This window comes from Nyctereutes procyonoides, unplaced genomic scaffold (genome assembly GCF_905146905.1).
Source record: "Nyctereutes procyonoides isolate TBG_1078 unplaced genomic scaffold, NYPRO_anot_genome, whole genome shotgun sequence".
NCBI classification, from domain to species: Eukaryota; Metazoa; Chordata; class Mammalia; order Carnivora; family Canidae; genus Nyctereutes; species Nyctereutes procyonoides.
The window spans coordinates 41,721,266-41,734,711 of NW_026575030.1; the positions used below are offsets into that span (position 1 = coordinate 41,721,266).

The following is a 13,446-nucleotide window of genomic DNA, read 5'->3' on the forward strand; positions in this document are numbered from 1 at the left end:
TCCCTATTTCCCTGAGACATGCTGAAAGGTCAAATGATGGTTAGCATTTTTTAGCAATTAGGTATTTTTAATTAAGATGTGTGTGTGTGTGTGTGTGTGTATTATATGGGTATAATACCCATATATATATATGGGTATTTTAGACATAGTGCTGTTGCAGACTTAATGGACTGCAGTAGAGTGTAAACCTAACTTTTATAGGCACTAGGAAACCAAAAAATTCACTTGACTCATTTTATTGTGGTAATTACTTTATTGTGGTATCTCCGAGGTATACCTTTAGTGAAATTACTGCTATGTATTATGAACTTAGAGAAATTATTTCAGCTATGTAGATTTTTGAATAAGGTATAGTCCGTTTGTTATAATTGTTATTTTTAAAGCTTTTTTTGTTTTTAAGTTGAAATATTACAGGATTGTACACATATCTTTAGTATAGTTTGATGACTTTTTGTACTTGTATAAAGATACTCTTGTGTAACAATCACCTAAATCAAGATAGAGAACGTTTATAGCATCTCAGAAGGCTTCCTTATATCCTATTCTAGTCAGTATTCTTTCTCTCCTCAGGTACTCCCATTTCAAGGCTTTTTCCCATTTGTTTTTTTTTTTTTAATTTTTATTTATTTATGATAGTCACACAGGGAGAGAGAGAGAGAGGCAGAGACACAGGCAGAGGGAGAAGCAGGCTCCATGCACCGGGAGCCCGACGCGGGATTCGATCCCGGGTCTCCAGGATCGCGCCCTGGGCCAAAGGCAGGCGCCAAACCGCTGCGCCACCCAGGGATCCCAGGCTTTTTCCCATTTGAAGATTGGGTTGTCTTGCCTTTGCTTTGTAGGAGTTCTTTATATATTCTTGTATGAGTCCTTTGACAGATGTATGTACTATATAGTGTTACTAGCTGTCACCATTGCTGTACATAGATAAATGTATAAACAATAATCTTCAAGTCTGTGGCTTGCCTTCTTACTCTCTTAATGATGAAGTTTGATGAATTTTAATGAAGTTGAGTTTATTAATCTTCTCCTTTATGGTTAGAATTAATTGTGTCTTGTTTGAGAGATTTTTGCCTATCCTAAGGTCGTGAAGTTACTCCCCTCCTTTTTATTCTAGAAGCTTTATTTGTTTTATCTTTAACATTTGAATCTGTGACCCATTTAAAATTAACTTTTGTTTATAGCATGAGGTAGAGGTCAAGGTTTATTTATTTTCCTGTTTTGGTTATCAGATTGCTTCACCATTACTTACTGTAAGATCATCTCTTTCTTACCTAATTGTAGTGATATGTTTTTATAAATAAGTGACTACATATGTGTGGGTTTCTGCTATTAATTCTTATTATAAAATCTGTGATATATTCCAGTAAATTGTAAGTTCCTAAAAAGCTTAGACTGTTTAATTTGCTTATTACTACACTATTCCCACTGCCTAACATGCAAGGCACATGAGAGACATTCAGTAAATATTTGTTGAATGAATGAAGGAATCGTAAAGGAAAAATCCACAGGAAGTCTGAAAAATGTTGATGAGGAGACAGTTTTAACTGTTCCTAGTTGTAGAGATGCCTTAATAAATAGTACAACTAGAAGTGTTTTTGTAGAATATTCCAAACATCTTTGTAGAATATTCCTCTCATCTTTTGCTTCACCGCCACCCCCTTCAATCTCCCCAATTATAAAAATTTATCTGGTCATATGGCTCAACCAGCATTTATTGAGCATATATTGGACTTTTTTTTGGATTTATTGGACTTTTACCAGAGAGGATCTTTAGTTGTTAGAGCCAAGTTTTCTTCTTTTTCTATTGTCATCATACATTATTTAATGAAGGCATTTTGTGAGAATTTGCTACTCTTCTGATTATTTTTTTTCTTCTGATTATTTTTTGATGTTTATGTTTAGTCCATTAGATTCTATAAAATGTATCAGTGTAAATTCGAACTCTATCAGGTTAATTTAAAACAAAGGATGGCTGTAAAGGATTTATTTTATTACATTCTTTATTTCATTTAGATGTTAAATGATAATTTTTACTATGTCTTTGTAGAAATTGTCACAGAAGGAAAAAGGAAAAAGTCTTCATCTTCTGAACTGCATAAGGTATGCATTAGTTTTGCTTTTAATTTGTTCATTATCTTTAGAGTTACCAATATTCGAAGTATTTTGCCATTTATCTTTTTGATAAAAATTTAAAGAAAATATTATAAAACCTTAACTAATCAGTTTTTTTGCAGAGAATGGTGTATCCTAATTAATTCAAAGGTTAACCAATAAAGAACACTTTCTGGGACCTGCCTTGTTTAAATCATTGTAAGATGTACCCATGTACTTTCTAGGCCTTATTTTAGATTTTATATAAAACATAATCCAGCATTGCTTCGATTTACTGAGTATATTAGCATATCTCACATTCATTCACTGTGATACTGTAGCTATAGAAAAGTTGTGCTCAAAAAAAAAAAGTTGTGCTCAAGTCATGCTCAAGTCATGTGCTGAAAATTACTATTTGAAATATTTCCTATTAAACTTTTCTTTTCTTTTCTTTTCTTTTCTTTCTTTTCTTTTCTTTTTCTTTTTCTTTTTTTTTCCTTTTCTTTTTTCTTCTGGGTAAGCCAAGAGTAGCAAAAAGCCAAGATAAGTTTCTGCCTATGTAGGAAGTGTTTCAAAATTTTAATTTCTTGTTAGGAGATAATCTTTTTTTCCTTAAGAATTTTGTGATTTAAACACAGTAGTACCCTGATATACATTATAATAATTTGTTAGATGCTTTTTTTGGAGGCATTCCAAATTATGCACAGACGACTTTTCATTTGGCATAGGAAACTTTAGTTTGGTACATTTCATGGAACACAGATCGAGAAGAAATCATAAAGAGGGCTGTGAGAGGGAATCAAGAGCACACAGACAAGACCAAAGAGAAAACATGGCTTTAGGTACTCTTCTTCCTTGGTTTACTTGACATTTGTGGGGATGGTTTCTTTTAAAATTCTGGATTTGGCGCAAGTGGCATAAATGAGGGGAATAAAAATAAAGTCTTACATTCTACCATACCCAGTTTTAACTACCTCTGTATTGACAACTACTTCTTTTGTGTTTAATACTCTCCAGTGAAGTGAAATGCTCTATTTTAGGCTGCTGCTGCTTTTTTTTTTTAAGATTTTATTTATTTATTCATGAGAGACAGAGAAAGAGAGAAAGGCAGAGACACAGGCAGAGGGAGAAGCAGGCTTCATGCAGGGAGCCCGCTGTGGGAGTTGATCCTGCGTCTCCAGAATCACACCCTGGGCCAAAGGCAGGCACTAAACCACTGAGCCACCCAGGGATCCCCATAGGCTGCTGCTTCTTGCAGTTGAATGGCCACTATTAGAGATTCTTAATATTAAGTAAATTTCTTTCTTATTTTTAGATGTATGACAGTTGAATGGCCACTATTAGAGATTCTTAATATTAAGTAAATTTCTCTTTCTTATTTTTAGATGTATGACAGCATTCTTTTAAAACTTTTTATTTTCAAGTAACTTTAGGTTTACAGAAGATTTACAGAAATAGTATAGAGTTCACATCTACTCTTCACTTAGTTCCCCTAGTGCAGTGACCAAAATTTAAGAAATTAACATTGGTACAATACTTCAAACTACAGATATTATTTGGATTCCTTCAGATTTTTTTTTTTTTTAAACTAATGTCATTGGGGATCCCTGGGTGGCTCAGCGGTTTAGCGCCTGCCTTTGGCCCAATCCTGGAATCCCGCGTCGGGCTCCTGGCATGGAGCCTGCTTCTCCCTCTCTGCCTGTGTCTCTGCCTCTCCCTCTCTCTGTCTATCATAAATAAGTAAATAAATCTTAAAAAAAAATAATAATGTCATTTTTAAATCCCAGGATCCCACATTGCATTTAGGTGTCATATCTCCTTAATTTCCTTTATTCTATGACAGTTCTTCAGTCTTTATTCTTTCATGATCATGACATATTTAGAGTACTATGATTTTGTCAGTATTTTGTTGAATATTTCTCAGTTTGGGTTAGTCTCATGTTTCTTTCTTTTTTTTTTTCTTTTTAAAAATATTTTATTTTTAAGTAATCTCTATACCCAACATGGGGCTTAAACTCACAGCCCCAAGATCAAGAGTCGCATGTTGAGCCAGGAGGTGCTTCTGTCTCAGGTATTTTATGATTAAAGTAATCGCTTTTTGGGAAGAATATCACATGATATGCCTTTCTTAGTGTATCCTGTCAGGGATACACAGTAATGATGTGTCTTATTACTGGTGATGTCAGTCTTGACTGCCTACTTAAAATAGTTCATTTTGTAATAAATATCTTGGGAGAAATATTTTTTGAATCTATGCAAATATACTGTTTCTTACAAAATTAGCACACTAAATTGTTGTTAGTAGTATATATTACTGCTTTTTCTTTCAAGGCAGCTAGGGAAATACTGAAAGGATTAGAGTTTGATGGATATAGGGATAAGACACTGCTACATTTTGAGTTTAAAGTATTTCAAAAATATTCCTAAACCAATATCAGTTTGTTGTAGAGAAATTAGAAAATTGAGGAAAAACGAGACCACCCAGACAGAACAAAGATTAATGCTTGGATGTATATTTTTCTACTTTTTCGATCTGTATATCCATGTATAATAAACATATTTAAATATTGAAAAACAGAAAACCACAGAATATTGTTTTATAATTTGCTTTTTCTATTTAACTTTATATTATGACATCATTTTCTGAAATCAAATTTAAAAAAGCATCGCTGAGTAGATATTTGCTGAGTACTCAACATGTATTGGACGCTATACTAGGTATAAGTACCAGGGAAACAGTGGCAAACATTTTTTTTTAATATTTTTTTAATTTTTATTTATTTATGATAGAGAGAGAGAGAGAGAGAGAGAGAGAGAGAGGCAGAGACATAGGCAGAGGGAGAAGCAGGCTCCATGCGCTGGGAGCCCGACGTGGGATTCGATCCCGAGTATCCAGGATCGCGCCCTGGGCCAAAGGCAGGCGCCAAACCCCTGCACCACCCAGGGATCCCAGTGGCAAACATTTTTAATGACTACAATGTATTCAGTTATGTGTGTGTATGACAGTTAATTTAACCAATATCTTTTTTTTTAAGATTTTTTATTTATTTATTCATGAGAGACACAGAGACAGAGAGAGAGAGGCAGAGACACAGGCAGAGGGAGAAGCAGGCCCCATGCAGGGAGCCTGACATTTGACTTGATCCCGGGTCTCCAGGATCACGCCCTGGGCTGAAGGCGTCGCTAAACCGCTGAGCCACCCGGGCTGCCCCAATTTAACCAATATCTTATGATATTTTTGAGTTTTGTTTTTTTTTTCTTAAGTAAACTCTATGTCTAATGTGGGGCTCGAACTCATGACTCTGAGATCAAGAGTCACATGCTCTAGTGACTGAGCCAGCCCGGCACCCCTTGAGTTGTTTTTAATCCTTGTAGCTAAATCTTGGGAATATAATTATCTACTGCATTATTCCTGGCCTTTTGATAGGAGCTGAATAAATGTTAATTCCAAGACTGATCTCTTAATAGAGGTGAATACTTTGAATTCTGCTAATGGGGAGATACATAGTTTTTGAATTTATACATGAAGAAGTTGCTACTCTATTCTGAATATTGAAAAAATACGACTTTTATTCTTTTTTGTAAGTCATGGTCATTCCTTTGGGCAGACTTCTAATTTTCCTTAAATAGTAGCTTTGTATTGATGCAGTATCTAACAAGTAATTAAGAGTCTGAGGTGTTCTATTATCAAGTCATTTCCACCTAAACAATTTAAAGAGCATATGTTAGTAATATCTAACTTGTCTGGATTCCAGCATTCCCCACGCCCCTATCTGCTTTCGATAGCATTCTCTTTTTGAAGGCTATACTATAATGAATTAGGTACAAAGTGAATCTAAAAGTAGCTGCATGACTTGATCGGTTGAAGGGCTTGTTTAGTATTACATTTGAACATTAGGAAATAAATATTCTTGAGCTTGTTGTTTTGGAAGTTATTAGAGTTCTGATGATGTTTTTAAAGTATAACTTGAAGGGGATTTAGAACCAACCCATTTTTGCCTTAAAAGGTTAAACTTGACTCTATTAGAAGACTGTTGAAAATACTTGAGAGTATTAGGAATCCATTCTGATTCTTGTAAATGGAGTTATATAGGCTTTGCAGAATCGTGAATAGCTTAGAAACTTAGTTGATTGTATGCAACTGAGACCATGATTACAATTTGTCTAAGAATAGGTCAGATTGTGGCAAAAAGGCTTACATTATTTTTTTAAATCAGTTAATCATTAAGAAAAAAGTGCAGAAAAAAATTGACAGTAGTTAATTGTACTTGAAGTCTGCTTGTCCTATACTCATATATAATATTACAGTGAGAGATTTAAATCTGTAATTTATTAATCAGGAAGCTACAGGAGAGGTTTTTCTGGACGTTTAATTGTTAATATTTTTCCCCTTGCTTTTAATAATTGCATTATATTTCTATTAAATAAAATAAAACATTTGGAAACTAGGAAAACACAAAAATGAAAATAAAAATCACCTCTTATCTCCCTAGAGGTAATCACTGTTAAATAACATTTTTATGTATAACTTTTCATATGTTATTTTTACTTATGGATTTTTTGTCTTGCAAAAGAAAGATCATTCTGTATGTGTTTTTCTTTTATACTTATGTTCGAAATAATTTCTTTTTTTTTAATTAATTTTTTTAGTAATCTCTATACTCAGTGTGGGGCTCAGACTCATGACCCTGAGATCAAGAATTGCATGCTCTTCTGACTGAGCTAGTCAGCTGCCCCTGAAATAATTTCTTAGTATCATTAATCTTCTGGAACATGTTATTTAATAACAATTTAATAGTATTTCATTTGGTTTAGTTTTGCCATAGTTTTGTTTAATTATTCTTTTATTATTGTTTCTGGTTTTTCTATATTAAAAATAATATGGAGTCTATATCCCTGTTCATAAATATTTATATATACTTTGATTTTCAAAGCTTTTGATGCTAGTGTACAGAATTTTAATAAACATCCAGATTTCATGTGTCTATACTTTGGAGGGAATAGAGAACTGCCCTTTTTGAAAATAAGGTATATTACATTTATATATTAAGGTATTATCTAATACCTTATATACCTTATCTAATACTTAATATTGTATATTAAGGTATATACACTTCCATCCTAATGGAAGTATGCATGAATATTTATTAAGGTAAATAATTCAATGACACTGAGTCTAAACAATTCATAAGTAAAGTGATTGCAAACTGATTACCATGAAAAAGGATTATAAAATCTTCCACAGAAAACAGCAGCAGCATTTTATAAGAAACTAATTTTACAGAATACTTAACAAGCATAACCAACTCTTTTTCTAAATCTTAGGTGCTGGGCAGCCGCCATGGCTCAGCGGTTTAGTGCCGCCTTCAGCCCGGGTTTGATCCTGGAGACCTGGGATCGGTCCCATGTGGGGCTCCCTGCGTGGAGCCAGCTTCTCCCTCTGCCTGTGTCTCTGCCTCTCTCTCTCTGTCTCTCATGAATAAATAAATAAAATCTTAAAATAAAAATAAATCTTAGGTGCTATCCTTCAAGGTTTTTTTTAGATTTTTTAAAGATTTTATTTGTTTGAAAGAGAGCTATGCTTGCACTTGCAGGAGTAGAGGGAGGGGCAGGGCAAGCTGGAGAGAGAAACAGATTCCCTACTGAATGGGGAGCCTCACACTGGACTCCTTCCCAGGACCCTGAGATCATGACCTGTGTTGAAGTTAGATGCTTAACTGACTGAACTATCTAGGCTTGTCTGTTCTTCAAGTTTGAACTGAGTAACTTTAGATTATTACTAGGGCCGTGTAACAAATTACCCCCAAACTTAGTGGTTTGAACTTACTTTGCTCAGGAATCTGCAGTCTAGGCAGGATTCAACTGGAGATAACTTTTCTTTGTTTTACTTGAGAGTTAGATAGATTGGCTTGGAGGCCAGAGCCTGCAATCTCGCTCACTCCCTTACCTTGAAACCTGTGTTGAGAAGAGTCAGTATCTTGGTGTGTATCTATTTCTTTTTAGATCTTTCCAGTATAGTGGTTTAAGGGTATTCAAGATTTTTTACTTCTTGGTTTAGGTCTCCTGAGGAATGTGTACTGAGAGAAAAATATACAAGAAGGAAGAAGGAAGGGAGAATGTACAAGCATGTGAGAGCCAGGCTGAAGCAATATAAATATGGCCTTTAATAATTTAGCCTTGGAAGTCACAGTCCTGCCCAAATTCGAGGGGAAGGAATGTAGATTGCACCTGATGTTGGAGAACTGTCAGTGTCACATTTTAAGAAGAGCATGTGGGATGTGGAATATTGACGTGGCCATTTTTGGAAATACAGTATGCCACAAAATCCAATGTAGGCTATAAATAACCTACTCACAAGGGATCCGTGGGTGTAAACTGCCTAAAGCCCTTAGCTTTACCCTTTGAGGAAGCAATTGTTGTTCCCTAATTAAGAATATAAAGGAAATGATTTAGAGATAATATTGTCTTTTGCGGATGAAGAATTATAAAGAGGTACCTTTAAAAAAATATTTTATTTATTTATTCATGAGAGACACAGAAAGAGAGAGAGACAGAGACACAGGCAGAGGGAGAAGCAGGCTCCATGCAGGGAACCCGATGTGGGACTTGATCCCGAGACTCTAGGATCACGCCCTGGGCCGAAGGCAAGCGCTAAACCACTGAGCGACCCAGGCATCCCAAGAGGTACTTTTTTATACAGATCAGATGTAAATAATTAAGTTATTAGTACCTAGGAGGATCAACTCAGAGGTGCTAGTAAAATAAGAGTTGAGATATCCTTTCTTCCAGTTTATTCTGTCCTGACTTTGCTCTACACTCACTGAAATCATTTTATGGATTGTTACTGATTTAGTTGATAGAGTACTTATCATGTGTTGTATTTTGTAGGCTGAATTTGATGCTTAACTATCATAACTTTTCTCTTAATGTGAAATTTAAGGCATTTAAGTTCTAAACAAATGATTTCAACTTGTGGTTACAATCCATGCATTCCTTTTTTTTTTCAACACATCATAAGCCATATACTTTGGGGATAGGAAGGTGACTAAGTTAGGACACACTCTTTAAAGACCTCCATAGTGTGGAGAATATGGACATATAGACACATATTTATAATACAGTATGATACTATGTAATATAAATAACATAAAAAATGTATCAAGTTTTAATACCTAGAGAAAGGAATGCCTTGGTGCAAGTGTGACAGTTGTGTGGATAGGAGAATATTTTTGAGCAGAATCTGAAGTATTTCATAAGAGAAAAGTAGATAGAGGAAGGCATCCATACAAACAAAGGGGATAGTACAGGGCAGCCCCGGTGGCTCAGCGGTTTAGCGCTGCCTGCAGCCAAGGGCGTGATCCTGGAGACCTGGGATGGAGTCCCACGTTGGGCTCCCTGCATGGAGCCTGCTTCTCCCTCTGCCTGTGTCTCTGTCTCTCACTTTCTCTCTGTCTCTATGAATAAATAAAATCTTTAAAAAAAAAAACAAAGGGGACAGTACATACGAAGTTCTAGAGATATAAAATAATATGATGTGTTTGAAAAAGATTGAGTTAAATGGTGTGGTTGGGGTGTAGAGTTTGTGATGTATGGGTAAAATCCCAGATTGTTATGAATTTTATCTGTAAGTAGTGGGTGCCATTGTTTTATGTTAAATGTGGTAGCCGTAATTAGATTTGTGTAATAAAGAACTCTGGGGATGGAGTTTGAAAGATTAGAAGAGGTAGAGACTGTAAGAGAATAGTTAGGAGTCTATTGTGTTAATATATCTACCTTAATATTGAATGAGAGGTTTTTATTTATTTTATTTTAATTTTTAAAAATATTTTATCTATTTATTTATGAGAGACACGGAGAGAAGGCAAGAGACCTAGACAGAAGGAGAAGCAAGGAGCCTGATGTGGAACTCGATCCTCAGGCCCTGGGATCATGCACTGAGCCGAAGGCAAATGCTCAACCATTGAGCCACCCAGGCTTCCCGAATGAGAGGTTTTTTTTTAAACAGTTTTTAGCTCTTATCTTTTTTTTTTTTAATTTTTTTTTATTTATTTATGATAGTCACACAGAATGAGAGAGAGAGGCAGAGGGAGAAGCAGGCTCCATGCACCGGGAGCCCGACGTGGGATTCGATCCCGGGTCTCCAGGATCGCGCCCTGGGCCAAAGGCAGGTGCCAAACCGCTGCGCCACCCAGGGATCCCCGAATGAGAGGTTTTTAAAATAAGATTATATTTAGCTGCCTGTGAATTAAGCACTCAATTTAAAACTCTTTAAAAATAATTGCAAAATGGGACATGTGGTTGGCCAATCATTAGAGCCTGCGACTCTTGATCTGCAGATCAGGAGTTCAAGCCTCACGTTAGGCGTAGAGCTTATTTAAAAGAAACCAAAAAACCCAAAGCACTAATAGCAAAATATTAATGCAGGTTAATATAATGGTTCTGTTAGTTGATTCATATTTATATTTCAGTTAAACTGATTATTTTCTTTTTCTGATTTCAGATAACAAAGATGCTAAATGCAAAACCAGAAGATGTTCATGTTCAGTCACCACTGTCCAAACTCAGAAGCTCAGAACACTGGGATCTCCCTTTGCAGGGGGTAAATAAAAACTAATTTCTTTTAAGTACATAGTGTTGCTTGGTGTGTTTAAAATATTTTGATAAAAGTAAATTTTCGTTTACTTACATATCCTTGTTTGGATTTTTTGTGTTATTTGCAGGTTTTTAATTAGTTTATTTTTGGTATTTGTTAAAGTGATGCTTTGAGGTTAGGGTCTCCTTTTGTTTTAGTATACCTCATTTTGCATGATTGTTTCCTTGACATTTAAATTTCATTATTGTAAAAGATCTTTTATTTTTTATATTTTTAAAAGATTTATTTATTCATGAGAGACACAGAGAGAGAGAGGGGCAGAGACACAGGCAGAGGGAGAAGCAGGCTCCATGCAGGGAGCCTGACAGGAGACTTGTTCCCGGGTCTCCAGGATCACGCCCCTGGCTGAAGGCGGTGCTAAACCGCTGAGCCACCCGGGCTGCCCTGTAAAAGATGTTTTAAATTTACGAGAATATTAAACTTATTAGAATCATTTACTCTTTTGCTCTCGTTTTTTTTTTTTTTTTTTTTTTGCTCTCTTTTATAAATTTGACAGGGTTTATACTAAAGGGTGACACAACTATACTTTAAAAGATATTCTAATTACAAATCTGGACTTTAATGTTATCACTATTAAATATTATTACAGAGCTTTCATGAATAAGATTTAACATGGCACTTTTTTAAAAGATTTTATTTATTTATATGAGAGAAGGAGAGAGCATGGGCAGGGAGAGTGGCAGGCAGAGGAGAGGGAGAAGTAGGCTCCTTGCAGAACAGGGAGCTTGATGTGGGGCTCGATTCCGGGATCCCAGGATCATGATCTAAGCTGAAGGCAGATACTTCACTGACTGAATCACCCAGACACCCTAAGATGGCATATTCTAAGTATTATTTTTTTCCTTGTGCCTGGTACAACTCAACAGCAATTTTAAAAACAGAAGCTTTCTCAGATTTTCTAGTTTATCCATTTGAGCCTGTATTAGTCTGCAAGGGCTAACATAACAAAATACCACAGGTTGGATTAAACAGAAATTTATTTTCTAACAGTTCTGGAGGCTGAAGTCCCAAGATCGAGGTGCCAGTAGGGTTGGTTTCTTTAAGGCCTTTCTCCTTAGCTTATGGATGGTTATCTTCTTGCTGTGTTTTCCTATGACCTTTTTTTCTGTTTACCCACATCCCTGGTGTGCTTCCCTTGGATTAGGTCCCTACCCTTATGATCTTGTTTAAACTTAAGTACCTTTGTAAAGGCCTGATCTCCAGTCATAATGATGGTGAGGACTTTAACCTGTGAAATTGACAGGCGGAAGTACAATTCAATTCATAAGTGTAGCATTTTAGGATGACAAATTTTAAGTCATGTTGAATATATTTTTAGGTTATAGACAAGAAAAAATTAGCCATTTACTACAACTTGTTCTCAGAGGAAAAGACTTGTTATTAGTTTCTTTAACTTCATTTAAAATTTTAACTATAAAATAATATATTTGTTTTTTTTAAAAGGTACAAAAAAGGGAAATAATGAGACAAAATGACTTCTGCTGACATAAAAAGAAAAATTGCATAAGGTTAGAAAATTTGGGGTGTATAGAAAGGTACAGGTGAAACAATCCTTCTCTGTTCCTTTTTCCTAAAGGCAACCGCTGTTAATAGTTTTTTTTTCATTCCTTTCAAGAACACATATGCTTACATAAATAATATTTTTTGATTGTTACAGAACAGAAATCATATATATACTGTTCTGTGCTTTTTTGTTGTCATTTAATAGAGTCTAAAATTTTTTTCTTTTTTGACACATTTTAATCTACTTCTTTTTTTTGGCTTTGTAATACTCTAAAAATTTAAAATATACCACAATTAAAAATATATGCCATAATTTTTGAGTATAATTGACACATGATATTATATTAGTTTCAAGTATACTACCTAGCGATTCAGCTTCTCTTTATGTTATGCTGTGCTCACAAATATAGCTACCGTCTGTCACTGTACATAATTTACTTAGTGCACTGGTATTAGTCAAGTTGTTTCCAGAGTTTTGCGAATGGAAATGATGCTGCAGTGAACATCATTTTCTTTTTTTTTTTAACATCATTTTTTTTGTATGTGGAGAACCATTTTTGAGCAGAGTTATTAGATTGAAGGGAATTTATGTATTTTTTTTAAAGATTTTATTTATTTATTCATGAGAGACATACACACACACACACAGAGAGAGAGAGAGAGAGAGAGGCAGAGACACAGCCAGAGGGAGAAGCAGGCTTCATGCAAGGAGCCCGAGGTGGGACTCGATCCCGGGTTTCCAGGATCACACCCTGGGCTGCAGGCGGCGCCAAACCGCTGCGCCACCGGGGCTGTCCTGAATTTATGTATTTTAATAAACATGGCAAAATTGTCTCACAGAAAATGTGCACAAATTTATATTGCCACCAGTAAGAGGTCCCATTTTTCTAGAAACTTACTGGCACTGGATATTATTACACAGTAAAATTGTTGCTAGTTTAAGAGGAAGATAAAAACATTTTAAGAAAATTTAATCACATTGTTTATATGTATTCTGTTTTAGGATATTGAATTTATTGTGTTATAAACATTATAACATGTAATTTAAAACACACAAAAACACAGTTTCTTGGAAGTAGACATAGGCTTTTTTTTTTTTTTTTCTTAAGCTGTATCTCACTAAATGTGTTTTTTTTCTTTACCCTTGGATTATACATATCTTCCTTTAGTTTTTGGTCTTCAAGAGGCAAATGTGGATT

The 13,446-nt window shown here is 35.0% G+C and overlaps 1 protein-coding gene across 5 annotated transcripts in view; it reads left to right on the top strand.

The window, feature by feature from the left end:
- Positions 1-13,446, top strand: part of SENP7 (SUMO specific peptidase 7) — a 149,229-nt gene that overhangs the window by 11,235 nt on the left and 124,548 nt on the right. For all 5 annotated transcript variants that reach the window (XM_055316092.1, XM_055316093.1, XM_055316094.1 and 2 more), the window contains exons 2-3: positions 2,048-2,100; positions 10,592-10,690. In XM_055316092.1, the coding sequence (XP_055172067.1) occupies positions 2,048-2,100; positions 10,592-10,690 (152 nt within the window). The remainder of the gene's footprint in view (positions 1-2,047; positions 2,101-10,591; positions 10,691-13,446) is intronic.